The 25,227-nt window shown below is 40.1% G+C and overlaps 1 protein-coding gene across 2 annotated transcripts in view; it reads left to right on the forward strand.

Moving 5' to 3' along the window:
* The first annotated feature begins 17,116 nt into the window (after window positions 1–17,116).
* LOC102912634 (myosin-8) overlaps window positions 17,117–25,227 on the forward strand; it is a 31,201-nt gene continuing 23,090 nt past the window's right edge. The window contains exons 1-11 of one of the 2 annotated variants that reach the window (XM_076542631.1): window positions 17,117–17,186; window positions 17,412–17,455; window positions 18,848–19,087; window positions 19,882–20,025; window positions 20,109–20,265; window positions 23,567–23,594; window positions 23,692–23,800; window positions 23,893–23,985; window positions 24,114–24,177; window positions 24,784–24,882; window positions 24,968–25,071. In XM_076542631.1, coding sequence (XP_076398746.1) covers window positions 18,878–19,087; window positions 19,882–20,025; window positions 20,109–20,265; window positions 23,567–23,594; window positions 23,692–23,800; window positions 23,893–23,985; window positions 24,114–24,177; window positions 24,784–24,882; window positions 24,968–25,071 — 1,008 coding nt within the window. In that variant the 5' untranslated portion in view covers window positions 17,117–17,186; window positions 17,412–17,455; window positions 18,848–18,877. The remainder of the gene's footprint in view (window positions 17,187–17,411; window positions 17,456–18,847; window positions 19,088–19,881; window positions 20,026–20,108; window positions 20,266–23,566; window positions 23,595–23,691; window positions 23,801–23,892; window positions 23,986–24,113; window positions 24,178–24,783; window positions 24,883–24,967; window positions 25,072–25,227) is intronic. The other variant, XM_006973506.3, reaches the window with a different exon arrangement.

A 25,227-nucleotide genomic window follows, 5' to 3' on the forward strand; every position in this document is an offset into this window, starting at 1 on the left:
ATTTCTGAAAGACCATCTTACCCTGTCTTGGCAGAGTACAGTGGTCACTTTCCTTGTGTCCCGCTTGTCCAGGAAGGACAGCATTGCATTCATACTGTCAGCTGTCAAGGCAAGGGCAGTTCTTTGCCCAGTAGGCCATTTTGTGCCAAAAAGACAAACTTACAAATGGAAATGTCTTAGAAGCCCAACATTCTTTCGGGATCAAATTGGTGCAGCCAGGAGCAATTGTGTCTCATGTCAACAGAATTCTAAGTTATTTAAATGCCATATTCTCTAGGTCTATGAAGTGTTTGAAGATTACCTATCTGAAATATATCTATGTATACCTAGAAGACTTAACTAACATGGCTACAAATATGATTATCATAAATGACTAATTATTAATCTATTTTTAATTATCCATTACAATTTTAAATGAGTTACATAAACAGAATGCCTCAAACAAGAATAGAAATATATATAGTATAACAAAATTAACTTCAAGTTTATATCAATAAACTAAAATTTATACCAATATAAAACATTTTAAACATAAACTAAAATCTATACCAATGTAAAACATTTTAAACAAGTTGTTCTTTAAAAGTAGGTTGATTAATCTATCCTTTTATCTTATCATCTCTATATCCTCCTATATATCTATATCATATCCCCTTTTCTTTTTTAGAAAGAGATCACATTTATAATCAACCTGTTTTAAATAAAAATAATGGTTTTTCTCTGTCCCACACCAGAGGGCTCTTCTGATTTGGGACACAAGAATCTCTTAACCATTTTTTTTTAAAGCAATATGTCTGGGCTTAGAGGGGGAGTGAGCCAATTCCACCTTTAAAGCCAGCTTGGTATATTTGGGAATTTGGGCGTAGCATCTCTTACTACTTCCTGCTGGAGGGGGGCGCTGTATCTTATGGGGACACAAAGAAAATTTTAGGCCTATGGGGTAGTCCTTGGGGCTGCATTGTGGGAGCCAGTTGCCTTGAAACCGTTTTGGATGTTGGATCATCTTGGCCATGGTGTCATCGGAGATCTTTCAGGGGGTCTTGGCTGGTCAAACCTGATGTATCTTAATCTGGAACAAATCCATAGCCCCTGGCTTTCTGTGGAAACAAAAGCAGAACCTCTTTTCCAAAGTAACATATCCTTATATCCAAATTTTCAATTCAAGGTACCTTTAAAATTTACATTTTGGCATAAGTGAACAGCTTTTATAATCAAACGTTTTTCTTTAGTTAGGAATATCAAAGACAACTTAATCCAGATTTTATGTGTGATAGCCATCTTTAGGTGGCTTATTACATTTACTGTTTTTTTTTAAACACTTTATTTTTAGATACTATTTGTTTATATAACAGTATATTTTTTTTTCTTTTAAGCCTACATACATTTTTACATGCATTATAAACTATTTCATCTGAATCAGTCTTATTGGGAACTTATTGATTTAAACTGTAGCCTTTTAAGCCTGAAGCAGCACTGTGGCTGCTGGCTCCGCCCACTTTAGCTTCCTAACATGGCAGTGGTACGTTTTCCGCCAGCTCTGGGAGCCATCAATTCTCAGAAATAGTGGATCTATGCTTCTTATCAAAGCAGCGTGTAGCCAAGAAACCTCTTTTTTTTTTTTTTTTAAATACTAGTAAAGACTAAATCTACCACACAGCATAATGTGCCGCTGGCAGACGCCTCATTTCCACCATACTGCTGTTCAAATGCACACACCAGGAACCCGCCAGTGTTCAAACCTGCATTTTGTGGCGTCTAGCTGCCCGTATGAGACAAGAAGCAGGAACCTGGTTTTGGCTCTGTTTAGAATCGGTTATTAAATATTGTCAGGTTTAAGATGGAAACTCGAACCGTTGGACGCCATTTGTTGCTAGAGTTTTCCTGCCTTGCCCACAGTCAGGACAAATCTTTGTTACCTGCCAGTCCCACAGCCGCTCAGACCCAACCAAGTAAACACAGAGACTTATATTGCATACAAACTGTATGGCCGTGGCAGGCTTCTTGCTAACTGTTCTTATATCTTAAATTAACCCATTTTTATAAATCTATACCTTGCCACGTGGCTGGTGGCTTAACGGAGTCTTTACATGCTGCTTGTCCTGGCGGTGGCTACAGTGTCTCTCCCTCCTTCTTCCTGTTTCCCCAATTCTCCTCTCTCTTTGTCCCGCCTATACTTCCTGCCTGGTCACTGGCCATCAGTGTTTTATTTATATAGAGTGATATCCACAGCAGTTGAGTACCTACAATGTGCAGGGACATCACTAGCACTCAACTAGCTTTACATGAGTACATGTCTGGTACTAAAATGGTCACCAAGGAAATGTTATCCCTGTCTTTAAGGAACTCAGTTGAGGGGGTGGGGGACAAAGACCTCAGACAGATGTGGAAGGGTGCACATACTCTGACCGAAGACTAAAGATAATGCATGGCAAGGATATAAAGTGATACCTAAGGGTCCAGAGAGACTTCTCAAAGGAGACTGTGAACTCCTTCCTCAGAGACGAGCAGCCAGTTAACAGGTAATAGGGAAAAAGAGATGGCCACAGTGAGAGAAAGCAAGTATGAGATTCCACAGTCATTTTACCACAGACATCATGAGCAAAAGGCAGCAGATGAAACCAGACACAAGAAGGGAGAACCTGACAGTGAAGGGTATATATGGTCCCTCACATAGTACTGAAGGACTAGGGCATGCATCAGTCTGCTCTGATTTCACAAGGAAGACAGTTAGCCAACTCTGGTAAGGGTGCAGGGGGAGGAATGAGTAGGCTACGAAAGATGGGAGCCTGTGAAGGCTGTTCAGGAGGCATGGTCCTGACTCAAAGCAGTGGTGGTGGGATGAACAAGAAAGCAGAGTGAATGCAGGGTTCTCATGCTGGTGCAGATGAAGTAGGGAAGCATGGAAGAGGTCATCAGTGTCGTGATGTTCAAGAAAGCAGACGGAATGCAGGATTCTCATGCTGGCACCGATGAAGTACGGAAGCATGGAAGAGGTCATCAATGTCATGACGTTCAAAACATCAGGTTACTTTTTGGTTATCCATTTTCTTTCATTTCAGGAGAAATCCTTTTCCTTGGAACCCCTTCCCCTTCCAAGAAGAACGGCTAGAACACTTAGAAGAATTCTTGTGGCCTTTCTACAGAACTTGACTTTCCTTAGTAGTTTATACATTTTAAGGAGGAAGGAGAAAGGGAATTTATTTTATAATGTCAAAAAAAGAACATTTTATCATAGCTGTTGTTTGAGTGATTTTTTTCATTAATTCTTTCTTGTAACTTCAAATTTTGATTTTATTGGGTGGATGTTGAAAAAAGGAGGCAGTAAAGGTCAATTTCTCTTTTTCCTAGTGGCAGATATCCCTTTCTAATGAGGAGGCCACTTTGAGAAACTGTCTTCCCTTGCCTGAGAAAACTAATTAGTAATGAGGAGCTTGCTTCAGCAGCAGAGAATTTTAAAAGGCAAGAAAATAATTATGAGGAATATCTCACCTCAGCTGTGATGAAGACTAATGAAGTATCCTGCATAGAGGAGGCATTTATTATCAAATTTTAATTAAGCTCTATAGAGTTAACCTATTGACCCCCACAGCACTAGGCAACTAGGCCATATTATTCTGTCTCCCAACTACGTGATTGCTTAAGTAGAGTTAAGAGTGGGTTCTGTTATATGTAGGTCAATTTTTCTGCCTCATCTTAAAAGCAGGAAGATTAGAGATCACAGTTATTCTGGTTAACATTCTTCCTCATTTTCTTCACGGATTAGGTGGGTTTCAGCCTCCATTCTGTATCTACTAGAATAAAGCCACACCTTATCATCTCAGACCGTTCACACAATACTCTTCTCCTTTTCGTTCATTGCTCTGGGGCATTATGCGCTATCTACACCTTCCTGAACCAAGACAGGGTGCAGGCAAAGAGCAGGCTGCATTGAAATTTCAATGTATACAAATGTTCTCATTACAACTGACACTTCATCTGAAGTAGCTGGCTAACCAACTAAGAAGATCCTGGGGCTGGATAGATGCTCAGAGCATGCACACTGCTCATGCAGAGGACCTGAGTTCAGTTCCCTGCTCACAATGGCCTGCAACTCCAGGAGAATCTGGTGCCTCTGCCTTGACTTCCATACTTCTTATCTCCTTGATTTGCTTTATTTCTGTCGTGCTACAAGATCAATTGCTCATCTGTCTCCTGCTAAAATATAAGCTCTACAATGACAGACAAAGCATTTGGCTTATTGTTGAGTATGTGGTAAGCCAGGCGTTGTCTGGCCCATAATAAATGTTTAAGAAATGCTTACAGAAGGAATGAAATAGTTTAGTAAAAATTTTCTCTGTCTAGTGTGCAGTGCTAAATTATACATGTACCGACTACAAATGAACCTAAAAGCAGTGGATATTTTAACTCTCTCCCATACTTTTAGTAAGGAAGACTTTCCCTTCTGAGGAGATGGAATCGTTTGTTTCTTTACCTTTTTTCCCAATAAGTACAACTAACACCCCCAGACACTTCACTTCACACTATCATAGGATACTCTGCCAGACAGAGTGAAGATGGAGTATGAAAGTCCTTAGGCTCTCGGACTGGCACACTGGTGAGGTCTATGACTTTTTGGCATTTTATCAGACACCTGGACTTGGTGTCAAGGGAGCAGACAACCAATGGGTACTGAAAAAAGAAGGTAAAGGAAGAAAAGGGGGGAATAAAGCTCAACAGAAGCCATTTTCTCTAGGTAGAGAACAAAGAAATGGGCAGCCTAGCAAAGCAAAAACCTTTTTAGCCAAGAACTGTTCTACACAAACCAAACGAAACAAAAGCACGCTTCCACCCATTCCCAGCAAAAGTTCAATGCAAAGCCTGTATTTCACCTGTTTTGGGATTAGAACAAGGTACTTTTATACCAGTGTAGTGCTGTCAAAGGAGGCCAATGGGGAAGATGGGATTCATCCCGGCTAGTTAGCAACAGGTCACATGACCTCACTAGCAACAGCACTGTCACTCTTCCTGCCCACCACCTGAGAGCAACAAGCTCCTGACCTCCTGTTGGAGTACTATTATGACTATTGTTTTAGCCTCTCCCCAGCAGTATGAAAACTACCCATGTCCAAAGGAAGCGGGTGGACCCTCTGTGTCAACAGAAGGGAATGAGGACTGGTACCTCCACCCTGGGAGCAGCCAGTGGCATGGCCCTCCTTCTTTCATAACAGAAATGTTGCAAAGATCTAGCGTAAGGTTGAAATAAGATCCAGGGTCCAAGAGCATGATGGAAAAGTCCTCAGTTTCAACAGGAGTCAACCACCGTACCAGGAAAATCTCACACTGAAGAGAGAAAAGGTAACTCACGCTTGCAAAATAAAGACTGCCTAAGGGCTAAGGGAGCCGACTCATGGAGAAAAGGGCACTTGCTGAGGAAGTTCAAATCCCCGGCACCCGTGTAAAAAGTATGCCTGTGTATGCCTGTCACCTCAGCGCTGTGTGGGTCGGAGCTCACAGAGGCTTCCTGGCCCCCAGTCTACTCCAGATTCAGTGAGATACTCTGTTTCTAAAGAATAAGGCAGAAATTGACAAAGCAGGCATAGTCCTCTGACCTCCATAAGTGTGAATATCCCCACCTCACATTTTCCCTCCTATATCCACATCAAAAGACTATATGGATACTTACTTCCTCTTCTTACCTAATTAAAAAAATGTAATAGAATATGCATGTAATGTATTATTAGGCCTGCAATAATAAATGGATATCATAAACACATGCAACATAAATAAACGTAATGCACTCGGCAATACAGCACAAAAGAGGCTTATGGGAGCAAAACTGTGTTGAGCCAGGAAATGAATGCAGAGAGTAAAATAATAATTCTAACAATGCATTTTTGAGTTTGTAACATTAAGAGATATATTACGTATAAAATAAAATGACAAACTAGAGGAAAGGGAATAGAGCAGTATGAGTAAATACTCTTAAATATCATTATAAGAACTGAACTAATAAAAACCTAAAGCCGGTCAGTTAAGGCACATATGATGAACCATAGAGCAATCGTTAACATATAACTCAAAGAATAAAAAAAGTCATTAAATAAGTTAAAGTATTATATTACAAACTATAGATGTAGCTCGGTGATAGAGTACTTTCCTCCATGGGCAGAATCCTTGTTTAATCCACAACATCATTCGAAAATTATATTAGAAAACAGTGCAAGAGAAAGCAAAAAACAGTGCAAGAGAAAGCAAAAGAAAAGAGAAGAACAAAGTGTCATGAAGCACTCGAGAAAAAAGCATCTAAATAACACATTAAATGTGGATGAATTAAACAATCAATTAAAAGATAGAGGTTGTCTGACTGGATTTAAAAATCATGATCCAAACAAAGGTTCTTTGTATTTGCCAAAATACAAGCAATTGAACATAAAAGAATGGGGAAATATACATATTATAAACAATGGCCACACGATAAATGAAAAATAGCTCTGTGTATAGATGACAAAATAGCCCTTAAAAATTATCTACTATAAGAAATAAAGATGGAAATAAAAAAGAAAGAAAGATGGACATTTTGTAATAACATGATAAATTTGTCACTGCACATCAAGGCACATACTGACAGAAATAAACACTAAAAAATAAACGCAACAAAATACAGAGCTTGGAAATATGTCTGATACTAATATAGTCAAATGAAAATGACATTTTACTAAATTTCTAATTCAACTCACTCTAGAAGGAAAAAAATACTTAATCAATTATATATGTATGTGGGAAAATAAATATAATTGACTATTTCAAGACAAATAGTAGGTTTCATAAAAATCTTAAAAAGACAAACCTCCTATAAGAATCACAAATACACATCTCTGTGATGACAGGCAAAAGCTCCAAAATAACACACTGTACACAAATATGAAATATAAAAATATGACTAATTAAAGCTATCACTGGGCTGGAGCTCAGTGTTGGAGCGCTTTCCCAGTGTGTGCTCATCCAGGCACTGTTGGGAGAACAAAAATGGCAGGCTACAGGCTGGGAGAAAATATATGCTGTACATGCATTCAACCAATGACTGGCAGAGAAAGAACCCATAGAAAACAACTAAAAGAACACAATCCAACAAAACTGAGCAAAAGAGACAATTCATGAAGAAGATATTGTAAGGTCTAATAACTAAATTATAAGACATTCAGTATCATCAGTCCAGGGAAACAAAATCCCAAGTAGATTCCATCAGGAACCTGTAGGAATGACTAATTTACAAAGACTAACCCTGGCAGATGCTGGACTGGCTTCTGAGCTTCTACACCCCACAGACATTGCTTGTTAGGAGAGTGGAAAACTTCATTTTCAAAAAAGAAAGTTTGCTTATTTCTTACAAATGCACTCCTAGCTCTTCTATCTATAGATTCCACTTTTTTTTATTTAAGCAACAGAAATGAAAGATAACTTCACAGAAAGGTAATAGAAATATTCATCAGCAAGGGGATGTATGAACAAGCTCATCATGGTGGTACATGCACATGGTCCCAGCTACTGGGGAGATTAAGATCACTTAAGTCCACAGTTCCTGTGTCCTTAATTCAGGTCTATCACAGGCAACACAGTCAGACTGTCTCACAACTAAAACAAAACAAGCCAACAACAAATTTAAAGTGAGACAGAAGAGGTGACAAGATATTGTATACCCTCACAGTGGAATACTACTCACCACCACCAACAAAAAAAACCAATTATACATTCAAGAACACAGATATATCTAAGTAACACCTGTGCCAAAGAGGCATTTGAAAAGCCAGTTGTTTCCTTTAGTTGAAGACAAGATAATTTCCCATTTCTACCTCAGAACACGTACAGATGTCTGAAGTGGTTGTAAGCCCTCTACTTTTACTCACTGGATGGAGAAAAACAGAGGAACTCTTGGGGCAGAGGGAATCTTAGGAATTGCAAGCTGATGTCTGGTAGTGCCTCTCAAAGCCTCAGGATCATTAGAGACAGTAACTTGACGCTTACCCTGGGCTTAATTGTAAGTGGATACTAGCAAGAATAGCAGGGACAGGGATGTGCGCCAGACCTTGGAAGAGTTTCTAACTTAAAATAAAAGAGCTGCCACACAGGACCCATGTAGAAGTTATTTGTGTATTGGCGATGGGCTAGGAAGACAACAACAATTATTCGGTAACAAAACACATCTCGGCATGTTGTTTTCTTGTGGAGACCCATTAGAACTCCTTCATGGTTTAGGACTATTTACAAGGCTTTTAGCTTTCAGTATTGTAGCTCAGAGAATCAGTGGAAAATGTGTTGTGACGGTCCAAATCTCAGATTAAAATGAGTGTCAAGTTCCAACCACTGACCACATCATCAGCGCCATCACTTAACAGGTGGTCACCTAATTAAACTTACAAAGTCACTGAAGAGATATTTGTCTCCCAAAGTTTGTTGTTTAGAAGAAACGCTAAGTGTACTGCCTTAATCACAATGTCCTTTCATGGGAGAGAATGAGAAATAAAATTATGTAACTTTTAGATTTCAAAGATGCAATTGCCCTGGAAGTCTTATTCCACCTTTATTTCCAGCAGATGAGAACTTCCACCCCTTCACATGCCACCATTTGCTACTTTTGGTTTGTTTTTTTTTCTTTTGTTTTGTCAACCTGATTGGTAAAACACACTCATGCTCTAGCATTCAATTTTTCATGACTTGAGGTTGAGTATGTTTTAATTTCCCAGTCATTAGCTTCTCCTGTTCAGAAAGCCATCATTTCTACCCTATACCTCTGCTCCCTATTTACATGGGTCTCCCTTTCTTCTTGACTTGTTTCCGAATGTGAGTGCACACACATTCTGTTAGGTAAACATCACCAATAGTTTCCCCCAGGATGCCATTTATCTTTCAATTGGTTGATGGCCTTTTTTTTACTCAGTGAAAAGTTTTAGTTTTTGAGAGTGTCAGTTTCATAGAAGCTACTTTTGCCCTATTAAAGACCTTGCTGAGCTGAGTATATAGCACAGTGTCTACAGCTTGCCTATCATGTGAAAAGATGTAGTTGCATCCTTAGCCCTGAAGGAAAGGCTGTCTCTCCTCTCAAGACATAAGCTACATCTCCTCATCTGCTCTGACCATTTTTCTCTTTGTTTTCAGGTCTAAGAGTTAAAACCCTTTGTAACTGACTTTTAGAAATAGTAACAAGCAAGGAAGAAACTATTTTCCTTTAAATGGTAAATCTCAACCTTGCTTACTAAATTGTCCCTCTTTTCCACCAGTGACACAAATGGCCACTTTTGTCACGTACTAACTTATCATACATACAAGAAACCAAGTTCTAATTATCAACCTGCCTTCATGGTAACTTCATACTGTTTAAAACCCACATTTAAAAAGAAATCTGTTTTGCCACAGCAAAATCTTATTCTTGGAAACTTGTTTTCTTATTGGGAAGTTCACCATTGCAATTTTCCATTCAGAAAAATCTCTACTTTTTGTCTATTACTTCCAGGTCTGTTCTCTTTCCATGGGAAGTATTTCCTTTGACCCAAGGAAATGTCTTTTATCTTCAAGCAGAACCAATTCAAGTGTTTTCTGAAAATCTAGAACTATTTTTGTTTCTCTAGCAGAGAGGTCAATCAAGTCTACAACCTAAATATTGCACCTCTCTCTTCTTGCCCCCCAGAATCTGATGGCTTAGCTTGGGTCCTCAGCTCATTTCCTAAAATAGCACAGCTGCTTAAGTGGGTCCTCCATCTCTGTTTCAGTCCTCTGATCCGTCCTCCGTGCTGCTAGCATGGCTGTGCTTAAAACAAATCTTAAGTCAGTTCTTTATTTAAAACACGGCACCAATAACCCATCGCCCACAGGACACAGCCCCTCCTTTACATGATTCTAAACACACTACTTAGTAAGTACACTCAACACTGCCAAGTACTATTTAAAGTACTTTGTATGTGTGACTAAATAAATTAATAATGAAATGGGGTAGAAAAACAAAACAAATCCTTCTTTAAAAGATAAACAGGCTCAGGTTTAGAGACGTTAGGCAACCTGAATAACATCATAGAAAATGATACCTGTTCAGTTACATTGATTTTTAACCAACCACTGGACATAGCATAAAAGGCACACAAGCCAACTTGATTTCCAAAACTTACCTACTACTGGGATCTCACAATAGATTTTCCAAGTCACAGCTTGGTTATTTCATCTATTTATTTTTGAGATAGGGTCTCACTGTGTAGCCCTGGGTGACTTGGAACTCTCCATGTAGATCAGGCTTGCCTCAAACTCATGGATATCCACCTGGCTCTGCCTCCCAAGTGCTGGGATTAGAGGGGAGTGTCACCATACCCAGCAGTTTTTATTTTTGTCATCACATATTAATTATGCAAAGTTAGACATTTTGTTATGATCCAACCATACTGGCTGGTTGGAGTCTTAAAAGTTAGATTCAAGATAAAGTAACTCGGAAAGGTTGAAAATACAGGTAAAAAGAAAAAAAACAGTTTGTATATGTGCTATCCAAGTGTGAAGGCAAAGAAAGCACTATTGACACCAGAGGAAATAGAAATCAAGGCAAAACAAGTACAAAGCAAATACAGTCCATACTTGAGTTGTAAACGACTCAATCTACCAGGCAGAGATAATAAGCAGAAATTTCTACAAGGTTAACATATCTTTGAACTAAACAAACCAATCTAATATCTGACAATAACATGGAGGATTTTAAACTGGTGCCCACTAGAAAATAACAGACCAGCTACCCCCAAATTAAGACATGTATACTTTCAGTAACACAAGTAACAATTTAAAAAGTAAATTTGGGGACTTGAGAGGTGGTTCAGCTGTTAAGCATACTTGTTGCTCTTCCCTAGGACAAGAGTTCAGATCTCCAGAAATCATGTCAGGCAGCTGGCTCTCATCCGCCTGCAACTGCCTCTTTGGGGGACACCAACGCCCTCTACTGAACGCCACAGGCACCCTCACATACTTGTGCAGACTCTCACACACATAGAATAAATCTTTTCAAAAGGTAAATATAAAACTTCATAGCACTAATAAGGGAAACTAAATGCTCTCTACATATCTACACATATAATTTCACTGGGAATGATGCTGACCCTATGAAAGGATGTGAGAATTAGTTCTTGAAAGAATAAAAATAATCTCAGATATTATAATAATTGGTCTTATCCCCTATTCCCAAAGCTCAACTAACTGGAAAATTTTATTAGTTAGCATTTAATTTCTCTCTATGAGGATAATTTAAATTTAAATGAATATAATTAAATCTTAACCCTTAGTATTTCATTTATTTTTGTAGACAGAAATTAAACTTAATTAAAGCTAATTAGATTTTAATTATTTTTTGTTAATTTAATTAGGTTATTTCCTCCTCAGTGGATAATAATGAAAAAAATTAAAGCACCATCTAAAGTTCTCACAAAATATTATTCATATGCCTGCATTGTGGGAGGAGAATATGTGTGTTGTTTATTTACCTACAACACTTCTTGAAAGACTCAAGATCTGATACCCATCCTGTACTTCTGAGGACTGAGTACCGGGAAAGCTCAAGGCTAGTGTCCACTGTGTATTCTGTACTTCTGGAATTTTAAAATATATACATATATTCACACAGATCATGAGGACCATGTAGTTGGCTCAGTGGTTAAAGTACTGTGAACTTACTTTCTTTTATTCTCAGCACCCACAGAGTGGCTCAGAACCACATGAAATGCCAGTTCCAGGGGACCGGGCACACACATGGTGCACAGACATACATGCAGGCAAATCAGATGCATAAAATAAAATAAACAAACCTAGAAAATTAAAGAAGCATATCATTTCTATCTTGAAACAAGAAAACACAATCCAACACTTCAGCAGTTACCAAGACACATCAGCTGATGGAGGAGGACCATTTCAACCACTAGAGATCACAAGTGAAATAGACTAAGCTGTCAGCCCAGAAGCAGAAATTAACTCGAAAGAGGATGCAGTTACAAGTGAAAAAACTTTAAGTATAAAAAAACTGGAAGAAAGACCTTTATGACTTTACATTACACAAATTTGGAAGAGCTAACTCCAGAAATATGGCACATAAAAGTAAATATTGAGAAGTTGAGCTTCTTTGAAAAACTGTCATTATTAACTTGGAAACTGAAAGATTTGCAGATAGGAAAGAAATAGTCATTAATCATCTGTCTGGCAAATGACTCATAGATAAAGCACATCTAAAGGACTAACAATTGATATAATAAGAACATGACAGGCTAAATATTTAGAGATTGCAAATGCGTATATATGTATAATAGGTAAATGGGAGCATGATAAAAACATTCAAACCAGGGTCCATTCAGAAAATGCAGATCTGAACCACAGTGAGAGAGCACTTTACATCCACTAGGTTGGACACAATCAAAGGAAGCAAAACAGAAGAAGTGACAGGAAATGAAATCGGAACCCTTGTTCACTGCTGATCCCCTGGAACTGACATGTCAGGTGGTTCTGAGCCACCACCTGAGGGCTAAGTATTGAACAGGGTCCTCCACTAGAGCAGTCAGTACTTTAACCACTGAGCCAACTCCCTAGTCCTAATGATCTGGGAGTTGTCGATAACCCTTGACAAAGCTACAGCCACTGCGGGAAGAGAAATGGAAGCAAATGTCCACCCAGCAGTTTGTAGTGTATTCACAGTGGTGGGAAGAGTCCACACAGGGCGAGGTGTGGCTCTTCTATACAGCGGCCTACTATCCAGCAACAAAGAGAGATGTTCTGTGAGTACATGGAAGAGCATGGACAGAAGAGCCAGACACAAACAGCTCCACTGCAGAATCCCATTTATGTGAAATTTCCAGAAAAGGCCAAACAGTACTGACAAAGAGTTGATTAAGGGTTGAAGATCTCAAATTAGCATTGGGAACTTCTAAAGGACAGTGCTTTAAGACTGTTGCCGGAGAGGGGTACAATTGTGTTGAGTCTACCAAATTCTGTGTATTCTTACAACAGATCATTTTCAATGCATGCAAAAATTCACTAAGGACATTAAGGAGGTGGATCTCAACTAATTCTAAACATCACACAAATGGCAGTCGCTATTTGTAACATAAAAATAAAAGCAAACAAATTAAATAAAACTGAAGTTCTAGCAAAAAATACCCTAATAACTAAAAATGTATTCATAGTTGAATGAATAATAATCGTATTTATCATATAATACTGTAGAGCAATAAAAGCAAAATATAGTTACGTTTAAATTTATGGGAAAATCTTACAATAATTATTTGAGGCAAAATAATAAAGAGAAGCTGGAGAGATGGCTCAGCAGCTAAGAGCACTTCATGCCTTTCCAGAGGACCTGGGTTCAGTTCCTAGAACTCACACTGGCAGGCTCACCACTGCCTGTAACTCTGGCTCCAGGAAATCAACACCTTCTAGTCTCCACAGGCATTTCACTTCCATGGTGCACATTCATACAGACACACACTGATACATATAAATAAAAACACCTTTTTAAAAAGGTATAAAGACAGTAGTATTCCTATGCTACATTTTATGTGAATAAAATCATTAAATATGAGAACTTGGTGTCTAACTCTGTTCACTTATTGTAGGACCTTTGAGGTTCATCTACATTCCAGCACCTACTGTTACTCCATCCCTTTCTACAAAGCTAACATCCCATCAAACACACACACCAGAACTTGCTTATGTACCTGCTAGGTGATGGGCATTTGATCAATTCTGCTGTGGGCCATGATAGTGTTTTTATGGTCTTCAGTCACAAACTTTTGTATGAACTTGTATTCAAGGGCAGAAGAGATGGCTCAGAAGTACTTCTCTTAAGGAGTAACTAAGTTTGGTTCCCCAAAACAATATTGGGCAACTCATAACTGTCTGTAATTTCCAGGTCCAGGACAGCCAACATCTTCTTCTGGCTCCCTTGGGTACCCTGTACTCACATGCTCATATAGATACAGACACAGATACAGACACATATACACGTATTATTTAAAATAAAATAAATATTTAAAAACATTTGTCTAATTTTCTTGGATGAATACCTAGAAGTAGAATTATTAATTTATTTTGTTATTAAAATTATTATCAAACTAAATATAAAATATACAACAAATATTACACTAGATAAGATCAAAGATGCTATAAATAAAATATATATTTATCAAGATACATTATTTCACATGAAAATTTACAACTATTATTATGTCGATCAAAAATAAAACTTGTAAAATAAAATATTTTATGAAAATGAAGGAAGAGCAGTATATGTCACAAGTTTGAAGAATAGACAATATAATAATACCATATTACTACAACAATATATTTTAATAATACTCAACATTTTTCTTAATGTCACAATAAGAGAAAGGGCAAAATAACATAAATTAAGAGAGGAAGAAAACACAAAATTGTGGTGATTTGTACAGGATGCACCAATATTCCAAAAGAATAATTTTTTAAAAATGTTATAACTGATTAAAGAGCAAAGCCAGACTTGTACTCATAATCCCAGCACTCAGGAGGTGGAGGCAGGAGGATTCAAGACCAGCCTTGGCTACAATCAAGTCTGAGGATAGCTTGGTCCACACGCGATCCTGTCATAAAACCAACCAATCAAACAAAGAAGCCATAAGGGGATTCAGCAAGGGGTATAAAAGATACAGAAGCATGACAGAAGGAATTAATGGACTTTCTGGAACAGTCCAGCTCAGGAACATCAAGGTTAAGCTCTCTGAAATTCTCTCGATCCTTCTTTCAGTACTATCTCCACACATTCACCCGTGCTCTATGCAGGGATCGGGAGGACAGGAAAGGAAAAGGTGCCACGTGGAGTACGCCCTCTTTTTATATAAAGCCATTGCGGAAGCCCCACACAGCAACTTCTGTTGGCATCTTATTACCCCAAACAGTGTCACCTGCCTCCCTGTGTGCAAAGGATTCTGAAACACATACTTTAGTTGGGCAAACTGCTCCCATAAATGAAACTCTAGTTCCAAATGTGCAAACATGTCTGACACACGTTAGTTAGTAATCAACAAGCAAAAAGTATACTAGGAAAAATAGACCTAGTCAACAATAACAACAACAACAAAAATATCAAAAATATCTAAGACCTGGAAAAGAACTAGAGGAGAGATGTAGAATTTTTTGAGAGAAGAGTTCACTACTTTAGCAATTCTTGCCCAATGAACTTACTAAATCAACTTAATCCAAATCAAAATCCAACAGGATTTTTTCACATCTGAAAAATTGATTCTAAAGCTCATATATAGACTTTAAAAGCCACCAAAATGCCACTGAAATAAGTAAAGAAGAAGAAAAAATTGTCCCAATAGACGTCAAAATATGTGCTATTTGCATGGGAATATGGGGGAAAGTATGGAATCCCTCATACTTGTGAGTACACACACACACACACACACACACACACACACACACACACACACACTACAAAATTGAGATTTTTCTTAATATCATTAGTTTGAAAATATAAAATAATGTATGTATGATCCTGAGTCCCAGAGTTTTAGAAATTCTTTTACAATACACACAGAAGAGCAAAGACATAAAGGAAATATTTTTCTGACTTTGCCTAAAAATTTAGGACTTCTGGAAGACCTAAATACTAGAAGTTAGAGATGTTCCAGCAGAGTTAAGACCATTATTAGACCACAAGAAATTGTCCATGTCTTGAAAAAGCAAACTGTATCTCAAGCATATGAAATCCCACCCTGATTTTACAGTAAGTAACATCAAAATAATCTAGTAATAAGGGGGTGGATGATGCTACAAATGAAATAGGGTGGACCATGAACTACCAATCAGAAATACCACGGGTTCGTTAGACTAACATACTTCTGTATATTATTTCCATATTGTTTATGTACTAATGAGAGAAATGAACCAAGATCAGAAAAAAAAGCAAGCTGGCAACTATATAGGCTGTGATGTTAACTAAAGTTCATTTTAAACATTTATAGTACCCATTTTTCTATGAGCCTATTTTCTTACACCAATTTTACTAATTTATTTTTTCCCAGAAATCCATAAGAAAATATACCCCCAAAAGTCTGGGCTATTACAAACCAAACTAGAATTGAGAGAAGGGAATTATCAAAAGGGAAATTTTGCCTAGTCTATAAGATGCTGATTTTCACGTCATTAAGATACAACGAGGCTACAGAATTGCACACACATAGCAAAGCTCTTGGAACCTAAGCTCTGCCACATCCTGTCCTTCATGGTGGTTAGGTGAAGATGTGCATGCATAAATATGACAAAGAAAGTGAACTCTGTTGTGAAGCTTAAAAAATCGTAATTATCACCTATAAAGGGTAAGCTAGACCATATGTAAATTATATCTTAATACAGAAGACTTCAAAAGGAAAGACTTTAATTTTAAAAGCATAGCCACAAAATAATTTCTTTTAAAAATAAGGATGTGAATTATATGAATAGCATGAAAATCAGCTACACTAATGTTAAGGCAGGTCGTAGAAAATAATTGTATATAAAATATGGCCCCACTTACATTCCCCCATCTTATCTCTGCAGACGGGAGTCTAGCTGCATTTTCTCTTTTCTTTCCTATATTTTTCCCTACGATGAAGGCATTAACTTCTAATAATAGTTCCTCTGCATGCTGGCTGGGTGGGCATTGGCCCAATGGTGGAGACTCAGCATAAAGGCTCTTCTTGATTTGGCTCTGCTGCCCAAGTCAGACTCCAAGGATGAGCCCTGGCGATGACCCAAGGGAATGCTGTGTGGGGGCTCCTGTGGGAACAAATAAGGAAAGTGCGTTGCTGGGCATCTGATCGTTTGGCAGCACCGGACGGGCGTGCATGACAGTTTGCCAAATTGAATATAACTCTTAAGAACGAACTTATGAGATGTCCCACCAGGCACTGTCAAAGATTCCCCTCCCAGCACACTAGAAAGCATTCTCAGAGGGCAGAATGGTCCTTGTCAAATTATTTATAGGAGATTGGTTCACATACTCTGAATGATATGAATACTTCTAATTATATCCGAACATGCCAAATGTCGCTACAAACTACGCCGAGGGTTCCTGTTGCCAAATGCCTTGTCCTGACAAAGGGGAGGTAGCTGCAGCATCAGCACTTTAGTTCCTATATAAGCAGGGCTGCCCCTCAAGCCCTATCTCCGCCAAGAGCCCAGAGGTAAGTGATGGGAGACTTGGGACACTAAGGACCCTGGGGGCAAACAGCAAGGACCTGTGGCTTGGGACACTAAGGACCCTGGGGGCAAACAGCAAGGACCCTGTGGCTGTTTGAGCATGAACCAGTTCCTCTTAGGCTTGAAGTTTCAGGGCAGGGGAACTTTTCATTCTGTACTCTAGGCCAGGATTGCTGAGCGTCACTGACAGGAAACTTCATGTCTTACAGTGTGGGACAGTTGTGACCCTGCATTTTCATCCAAAACCCTAGAGGTAAGACTTGGATTTCTTCTTTTATTGATGACAAAGGGGATTTAACCTAAGGGAACTGTGAATAGTTCTTAATTATCCACCATTTCCATGTTTTTAGAGCAGAAAGCATTTGGGGATGACTGGTTATACGTGTTGGAAATCATCTTTCCACAAGGCCTTATTCTCAGAGACAACTTAGCCTCACTGAAGCCCAAAATAAAGGGACATTTGGGACAGGATGAGTTTTGACAGTGAGTTAGCTGCTATAACTGTCCAGTGGCAATAAACTACTGTGTGCCAAGGCCTCTACTGCAAAGCGTTGGACGGACACACTCCAGAGAGTCTTACTTGACACTGGAAACATAAACATCTTGTTAAAACCATATTTGAGTTACTTTGTAAGGATTCACTTAGTTTTAGTGAGAAACAAAAACACTGTCCTTCTTTTGTAAAGCTGCAGGTATTCCAGCCTTGGAGTGCTAAATACCATGCATAATTTAGGAGCCGTTCTGCTGTGCCCTAAGGAAGTTAGTACCTGAGAGTAAAGCAAAAAGTCTGCCAGTGTAACATGCCTCCACAGCAGAGGCTCACTGATCCATCCTAAGTCAATAACCTTTGCGCGTGTGACAAACTCTTAATGCTTTTCTTTCCCTGAGCGGAAAGAAAAGAACCCTACGGAATTTTTGTGGGAAGAAAAGCCTCCATATGGAAGCACTCATTGCTCTGTGGTTAAATCAGCTAAACTGAAAGCTGAAATCTCTCACATCAAAAGAGATTTAGGGGACAGGACAGTGCTAAGTCTCATGCTCCCAAGCCAAAGGACGAAAATCCAGAACAAGAACTGGTTAGGAACTTCTAACAGTCCACCAAGAGATGTAACACCAAATGCCAAGGGAATGAAAACTCATTTGGTTTTGAGCAACAGTGATCATCTAAAAAAAATCAGAAAGTGTCTCTGGTAGCTTTGAAAATACCCACTTCCATGTGCACAAAGCAACATTTCCTTCCTAACTAGGTGGCTGTCCTAGCTTGTGGCAGATGCAGACATTCTGCAGGAGACAAGGGGATTAAGTAATGACAGTTGCTGTAAAACAATCCCTCAACAGCTTTAATGACTGAGATCGCTCTAGTTCAGAAGGGGAGAGCGGGGTGAAAAGGTTTTCATGGCAATTGAAGATGTAGGTACCTACTCCTGGGAGTCAAGATTCTGGAAAGGACACTTGCCAAGTTCTAAAACTGAGTCCTCGAATTACATTTTTTACTCCTAACTAGCCCTCCACACAGTGTTAGAACGCGAGCCAAGATGCCAGATTGAAGGGAGGGTCTCAGCCTGAGCTGAAGACCACACTTCAAATCCTCATCCACACGTCTGACTTCTGCCTTCTATTTCTCTCTCTCCCCCTGTTCCCCAAGGCAGATACCTCAGCTAAATAAGTAGCAGCCATGAGTACGGGTTCGGATGCGGAGATGGCTATTTTTGGAGAAGCTGCTCCTTACCTTCGAAAATCGGAGAAGGAGCGGATTGAGGCCCAAAACAAGCCTTTTGATGCCAAGACGTCTGTCTTTGTGGCGGAGCCCAAGGAATCCTACGTGAAAAGCGTCATACAGAGCAAGGATGGAGGCAAAGTGACCGTGAAGACAGAGAGTGGGGCAGTAAGTGAGAATGCTCTGGGCTCATTTCCCCGGCTCAATCCAGAGTCCAGCTCTCCCTTGCTAGGGCTGCCTGAGCCCACAGCCACTGTAAGAGTCTCCTCCCGGTGTGTGGTCCTAAGATCTGGGAGCTAAAGGAATTCAGACTCCAGCATCTCCCCCTTCCCAAGTTCCCTCAGGATCCAGCCCATTACGGCCTCCACCATCTCCCTTCAGTCCCCTACTTCCAGGTCTAAATCTCTAAGCCTGAAAAATAAAATAAAATAACCACCCCCTTCTGTCACAAAAATTCCTGGGTTACTTATTTAGTTCATAAAATATTGGCGTAGTTAAAGAAGTTTCTTGTGATGGGTGGGATGTGAAAAAATTAAAAGTGCTTGGCCTAGCAAAATGAGTATAAAAGGAAAGGAAAAAAAAATCTTGTTTAAAACATGAGTAGTGTTGCAATAACCAGGGGTCTCTGGACCTCTCTTCTGTATGCTGATTTCATTTCCTCTGGCTATACAACCAGGGAAGTAATGGTAGCTGGATCACGGAGGGATAGGTGGATTCCATCAACCCATGCTTCATGAGTGTATGAAGAGCAATCATGCTAAACCTTCTGAATTTATACAATTTAAATATGCTCACAAAAGTACAAATCCCTACATTATAACAGGAAACAGTCTTTCTTGGCATCAGACCTGAAAAACAAATATGCTCATGCCTTTAAAAGGCATTGAATAATTATATAATGGAAAGCGTGTTCAATCGTAGCAGACTTAACCCTATCTCTGACTGGCCTGCTTCCTTGCCAGACTCTCACTGTCAAGGAGGATCAAGTCTTCCCAATGAACCCACCCAAATATGACAAGATCGAGGATATGGCCATGATGACCCACCTCCATGAGCCCGGAGTGCTGTACAACCTCAAAGAGCGTTATGCAGCCTGGATGATCTACGTGAGAGCCCTTTTTAGACCATTTATTTCTCTTAAAAAACAAAGCAAGAGGCACTATATTGAATTTTCTGATTTCTTCACCAGACTTACTCAGGCCTCTTCTGTGTCACCGTCAACCCCTACAAGTGGCTGCCGGTGTACAACCCTGAGGTGGTGGCGGCCTACCGAGGCAAGAAGCGCCAGGAGGCCCCGCCCCACATCTTCTCCATCTCTGACAACGCCTACCAGTTCATGCTGACGGGTGAGTGAAGCATCTGTTTATAGGAATGTGCACACACACAATTGGGATGGACAAACGGAGCTCACCCCAGTCTTATTATAAGACACCCCTGCCTCATGGGACTTGCCATTTCCAAAGAACAACTACAGCCGTGACCTTTACTCTTTCCGGCAGTCATCTCCACTTTAGGATGTGAACAGTGACACTCTGGAATTCACTGGCCTGCCCAAGCCAACAGGGTGAGCACATGCAAGCTCAGATGAAGCAAGGAGCAGGTCTCTGAAGACAAATTAGTTGTTTCCCATATTGTCTTCTGATTTAGATACAAAAGTTCAAATAGATCTTTTTTTTTTTTTTTTTTTTTTTTTTTTTGGTTTTTCGAGACAGGGTTTCTCTGCGTAGCTTTGCGCCTTTCCTGGAGCTCACTTGGTAGCCCAGGCTGGCCTCGAACTCACAGAGATCCGCCTGGCTCTGCCTCCCGAGTGCTGGGATTAAAGGCGCGCGCCACCACCGCCCGGCCAAATAGATCTTAAAACAAACAAACAAACAACAACAACAAAAACCATTTACCTCCTCACCAGTCCAAGGAATGAGTTCTCAGCCATATCTAGAGAACTCTGAATTCTTCTGTGGATGTTGCCAGCCTTGGGGACTGGGCATGAGTAAATTGGAGGTGCAGTGTGGATAAAGAGAGACCCATAAAATTTCTCCCACAGACGGTGAAACATTCTCCTATCAAAGTCTGTTAGTCCACCTTATCAAAGCATGCTCATGAGAGGTCCCAGTAGAGCACTAAAAGCTTTTATCTCCACACACCAAATGTTCTCCCTCTGAACATAGTCTTAATTCCCCAATTCCCTGTTCTGTGGAGTTTGGGTTGCGGGGGGACTTTTTTTTTCCCTCCCATTTGTTTTGCTGCACTTGTTCGTAAGTTGTCTTTTAAAATGGGGAAGAGGGGAAAGGGACGCAGCAGGGACCCCCTATGACAAATTGGCCTGGACTTTCACAAGGATTCTGTGCCCAAAGGCAATATTCTGGTTGTCTGCAGAAAGTAGCCACCTCCCCCTGCCCCGGGAGGCTGGCTCCACTCAGAGGCTTCAATACTCAGCAGCTGTGATGTACGCCACCACTCCTAAATGACTCTCCAGGCTTTGCGACTACCCTAAATCTAAAGTCACCTAGGCTCCCAAACATGTGTTTCATACAAAGATGTACAGAACCATGGCATTGGCCTGCTTAGTGTTATTTGAACATCACCCGGAAGACCAGGAGACGGTTTCCTTGTCTGTTCTCCTACAAGAAGCAATATGGCTGTCCATGATTTTATTCATATTAGGAAAAAATCTTATTAATATTATTTCATACATATTCCCTTGAACAGAAGCCTGAGATTTTTTTTAAGTCAAAGTTTGTATAAACATCTAAATAACATCTAGACTTGTATTGATTTTCTCTGGATATACTTTTAAACTTAGAATTCTCAAAAATTGACACTCTAGCAATACAAGATTGCAGAGGTAATAAACTAGGAAATTGGTATGAATATATTATTAATATATAGACAAACATCTATAATATTAAGAGGAAAATCAAAAATAAATAGAAACAAACATGTACCACTTCAGACCATCTCTTATTTGGCATCCATCACCAGCAGTCAGATGAGTGACAGCAAAAGCCGGACAGAGAGCAAGGAGTTGAAAGATACACAAACTGGAAGCCCAAAGACCTGATTATCTGCAGCCTTGTCTAAGTCTGTAATTCATGTTTAAAAGGCCATTTCCTCCTCTCTGTGTCTCAGCTTCCCTCTCCGATAAACAGACTTCATCTGAGCAACATCTCAGGTCTCTAATGACCTAACAATCCTGTGATTCACAACAATCCTATTCCTCACAACAAAAAAACCTCCTGATGCCTGAGGGTTTCTTCAGAATAATCCAGTAAAATTAAAAGAGCATAGAGATGACATGAAACTGGCCGAGTATTTAGGACTATTTCTCTATAAGACGGGCATCCGGGGTCTCATTAGTATAGTCTCTATTCTTATGTGTACTTAAATTTTCTAATAACACAACTTATAATAATAATAATAATAATAATAATAATAATAATAATAATAATAAAACATGCCCCCCTCACATCTGAATGGCTATGATGAAAAAAGAAACGAAAATAGAAAGTATTAGAAAGTATGTGGAGAAATGAGGAGACCGTACCCTGTGGTGGGAATGGAAAATGGCACAATTGCTACAGAAGAGAGTAAAAGAGGTTCTCAAGCAACTGGAATAGAATTAGGATCTGATCCATGGTCCCTGCTTCTGGGAAGAGAGCCAAAAGAACTGAAGCAGGCGATCGAAGAGCTCTTTGTAGGCCATGATTGCAGCAGCATCATTTACAACAGCGAACATAGGCGAGGTACCCACACACCCACTAGCAGATGGGTCGTTAAGCCAAGGGTGGTATAGTCATACAATGGAATATTACTCTTCCTTTAAAAAGAGTCAATTCTGACAGTGCCACAACACAGACGAACTTGAGGACACATTAAGGGGAAAAAATCACAAACACTGTGTGATTCGGCTCGTGGGAGGGCTTGATAGTAGTAGTCAAATTCATCAACAGAGAGCTGACGAGTGGTTGCCAGGCCCTGAGCAATGGGATAAACAAAGGAACCATTGTGGACTGGATACAGAGGGTAGGCTTTACAAGATGAAAAGAGTCTGGAAGTGGAAGGTATTGATGGATGCACATGAGGGAACGTAATACCACAGAACTATACACTTAAAATGGTGTGAATCTAACCAGGGAGACAGCTCCATGAGTAAAGTGCTTGCCACATAGAGGAACAGAATATGGATGCCTAGCACCCAAGCAAATGCAGCCTGGGCCCGGGCCTGCTTGTAATCACAGTGCTGGGGAGCCATGGGTGAAAATTCCCTCAAACAAGCTGGCTAGCTAGACTAGCTGTATCTGTGAGCTTTAAGTTTAACTGAGAGACCTTGCCTCAATAAAGTGCAGAGCCATGGAGGAAGACTCCCTGCACCAGTCTCGGGACTCTGTGTGTACACACACACACACACACACACACACACACACACACACACACACAGGTTTACATGCACTTATATAATAAAGTGAGAAAAAGGAAGTAGATGATTCCTTCCCTCTCATTTTCACAGATTTTACTCTACTAAACCCAAAGCTGAAATCACGGGTGCCATCTTTGAAGAGGCCAAGTCTGAGTTCACCTGACTCCATTGCTTTCTGTTGAATATACATTGCGTTGTTTTGTTTTAACTGGTGGTCTTTATTCCTTTCACAGATCGCGAGAATCAGTCCATCCTGATCACGTATGTGACTTTTTTCTTCTTCCTGGTAGGCAGTGACTGTCTTAACCGTTGCCCCGATGTGCCATGGTTCTGATCTCCTTTCCCTTGTGTTTGGCAGCGGAGAATCCGGGGCTGGGAAGACCGTGAACACCAAGCGTGTCATCCAGTACTTTGCGACAATCGCAGTCACTGGGGACAAGAAGAAGGAGGAGTCTGGCAAAATGCAGGTGGGCCTGGTAGCCAGAACAAGGATTCAGACTCAGTTAGAGTGCCTAGGAGTCTGGATCCCCAGATGTGAGGATTCCTCTTTCCCATGCAGGGGACTCTGGAAGATCAAATCATCAGTGCCAACCCCCTGCTAGAGGCCTTTGGCAACGCCAAGACAGTGAGGAACGACAACTCCTCTCGATTTGTGAGTCTCTTGGTCACAAAGGGACCCTTTCTGCCCTTACATGCTAGGGTCATTGTATCTGAATATTTCAGGTTCTTATCTCTGTGTGCTTGAGGGTTTAATACTAAACACATCATTATCTTTTCCAGGGCAAATTCATTAGAATCCACTTTGGTACCACAGGGAAGCTGGCATCAGCTGATATTGAAACATGTGAGTAACTAAACTGTGGGAAAATCTAAATTTGGAAGCAAGCCAATTTGGTTGCAGGGACGTTCTGCAACATGTTCTGTGTAAGGAGCCTGCAGAGAAGCAGTCTACCACCAGAGCTGTCTATGAGCTAATGCCAGACTCACCCATAGTTCACTATCTGTACCCCAAATCTCAATCTAAGGCTGATGATCCCCTCTCACATGTCAGAGGACTTCCAAACCTCAGAAGCAAGTCTAATCTTCACCCCATGCTTATCTAGGGGTTAGCTCTGATTTGGTAAAGGTATCCATCCTTCCAAGGTAGATTTTTACCACAGATCATGTGAGCTGATCCAAGGGCACTAGAAATCAGCTAACACACAGAGGTCATGGATTCCACATTTGAAACTTGTCCCAGGGAAGGATACTTCAGTGGCTGCACCTACATGGAAAGACACATGGCAGCTACCATGTGCATTTTGGTTCTAATATGTAACCACAGGATGAGAATCCTGACGACACTTCAGTGGAATCAAATGTAGTGTCCCCAGTTTTGGCCAAAGACACAAACATTTACAATATGTCAATAGAGTGGACAGTTTTTCTAGTTCAATATCTTTCTTTCCAGATCTTCTGGAGAAGTCCCGGGTCACTTTCCAGCTAAAAGCTGAAAGAAGCTACCACATTTTCTATCAGATCACTTCCAATAAGAAGCCAGAACTAATTGGTAAAAAAGAACTTAAATTTGTGGGTGGAAGTTAAATTTTATATTAACAATATCTCATGTTAAAACAAGAATTCTGTGTACCCAGAAATGCTCCTGATCACTACCAACCCATATGACTACGCCTTTGTCAGTCAGGGGGAGATCACAGTGCCCAGCATTGATGACCAAGAAGAGCTAATGGCCACAGATGTAAGTCATAAGATTTACACACACTTTTTCAAAAGCCCATTATGTGTGGGAATGGCAGCAGCAAACCCCACACAGGTGTGGTCACCTTGGTGTAGTTATAAATTCTCATAAATAGCATCTTCTACCCTAACCTCTGCCCTTTCATCTTTCCTGGTA

Source organism: Peromyscus maniculatus, chromosome 8 (assembly GCF_049852395.1).
Source record: "Peromyscus maniculatus bairdii isolate BWxNUB_F1_BW_parent chromosome 8, HU_Pman_BW_mat_3.1, whole genome shotgun sequence".
Lineage (NCBI taxonomy): Eukaryota > Metazoa > Chordata > Mammalia > Rodentia > Cricetidae > Peromyscus > Peromyscus maniculatus.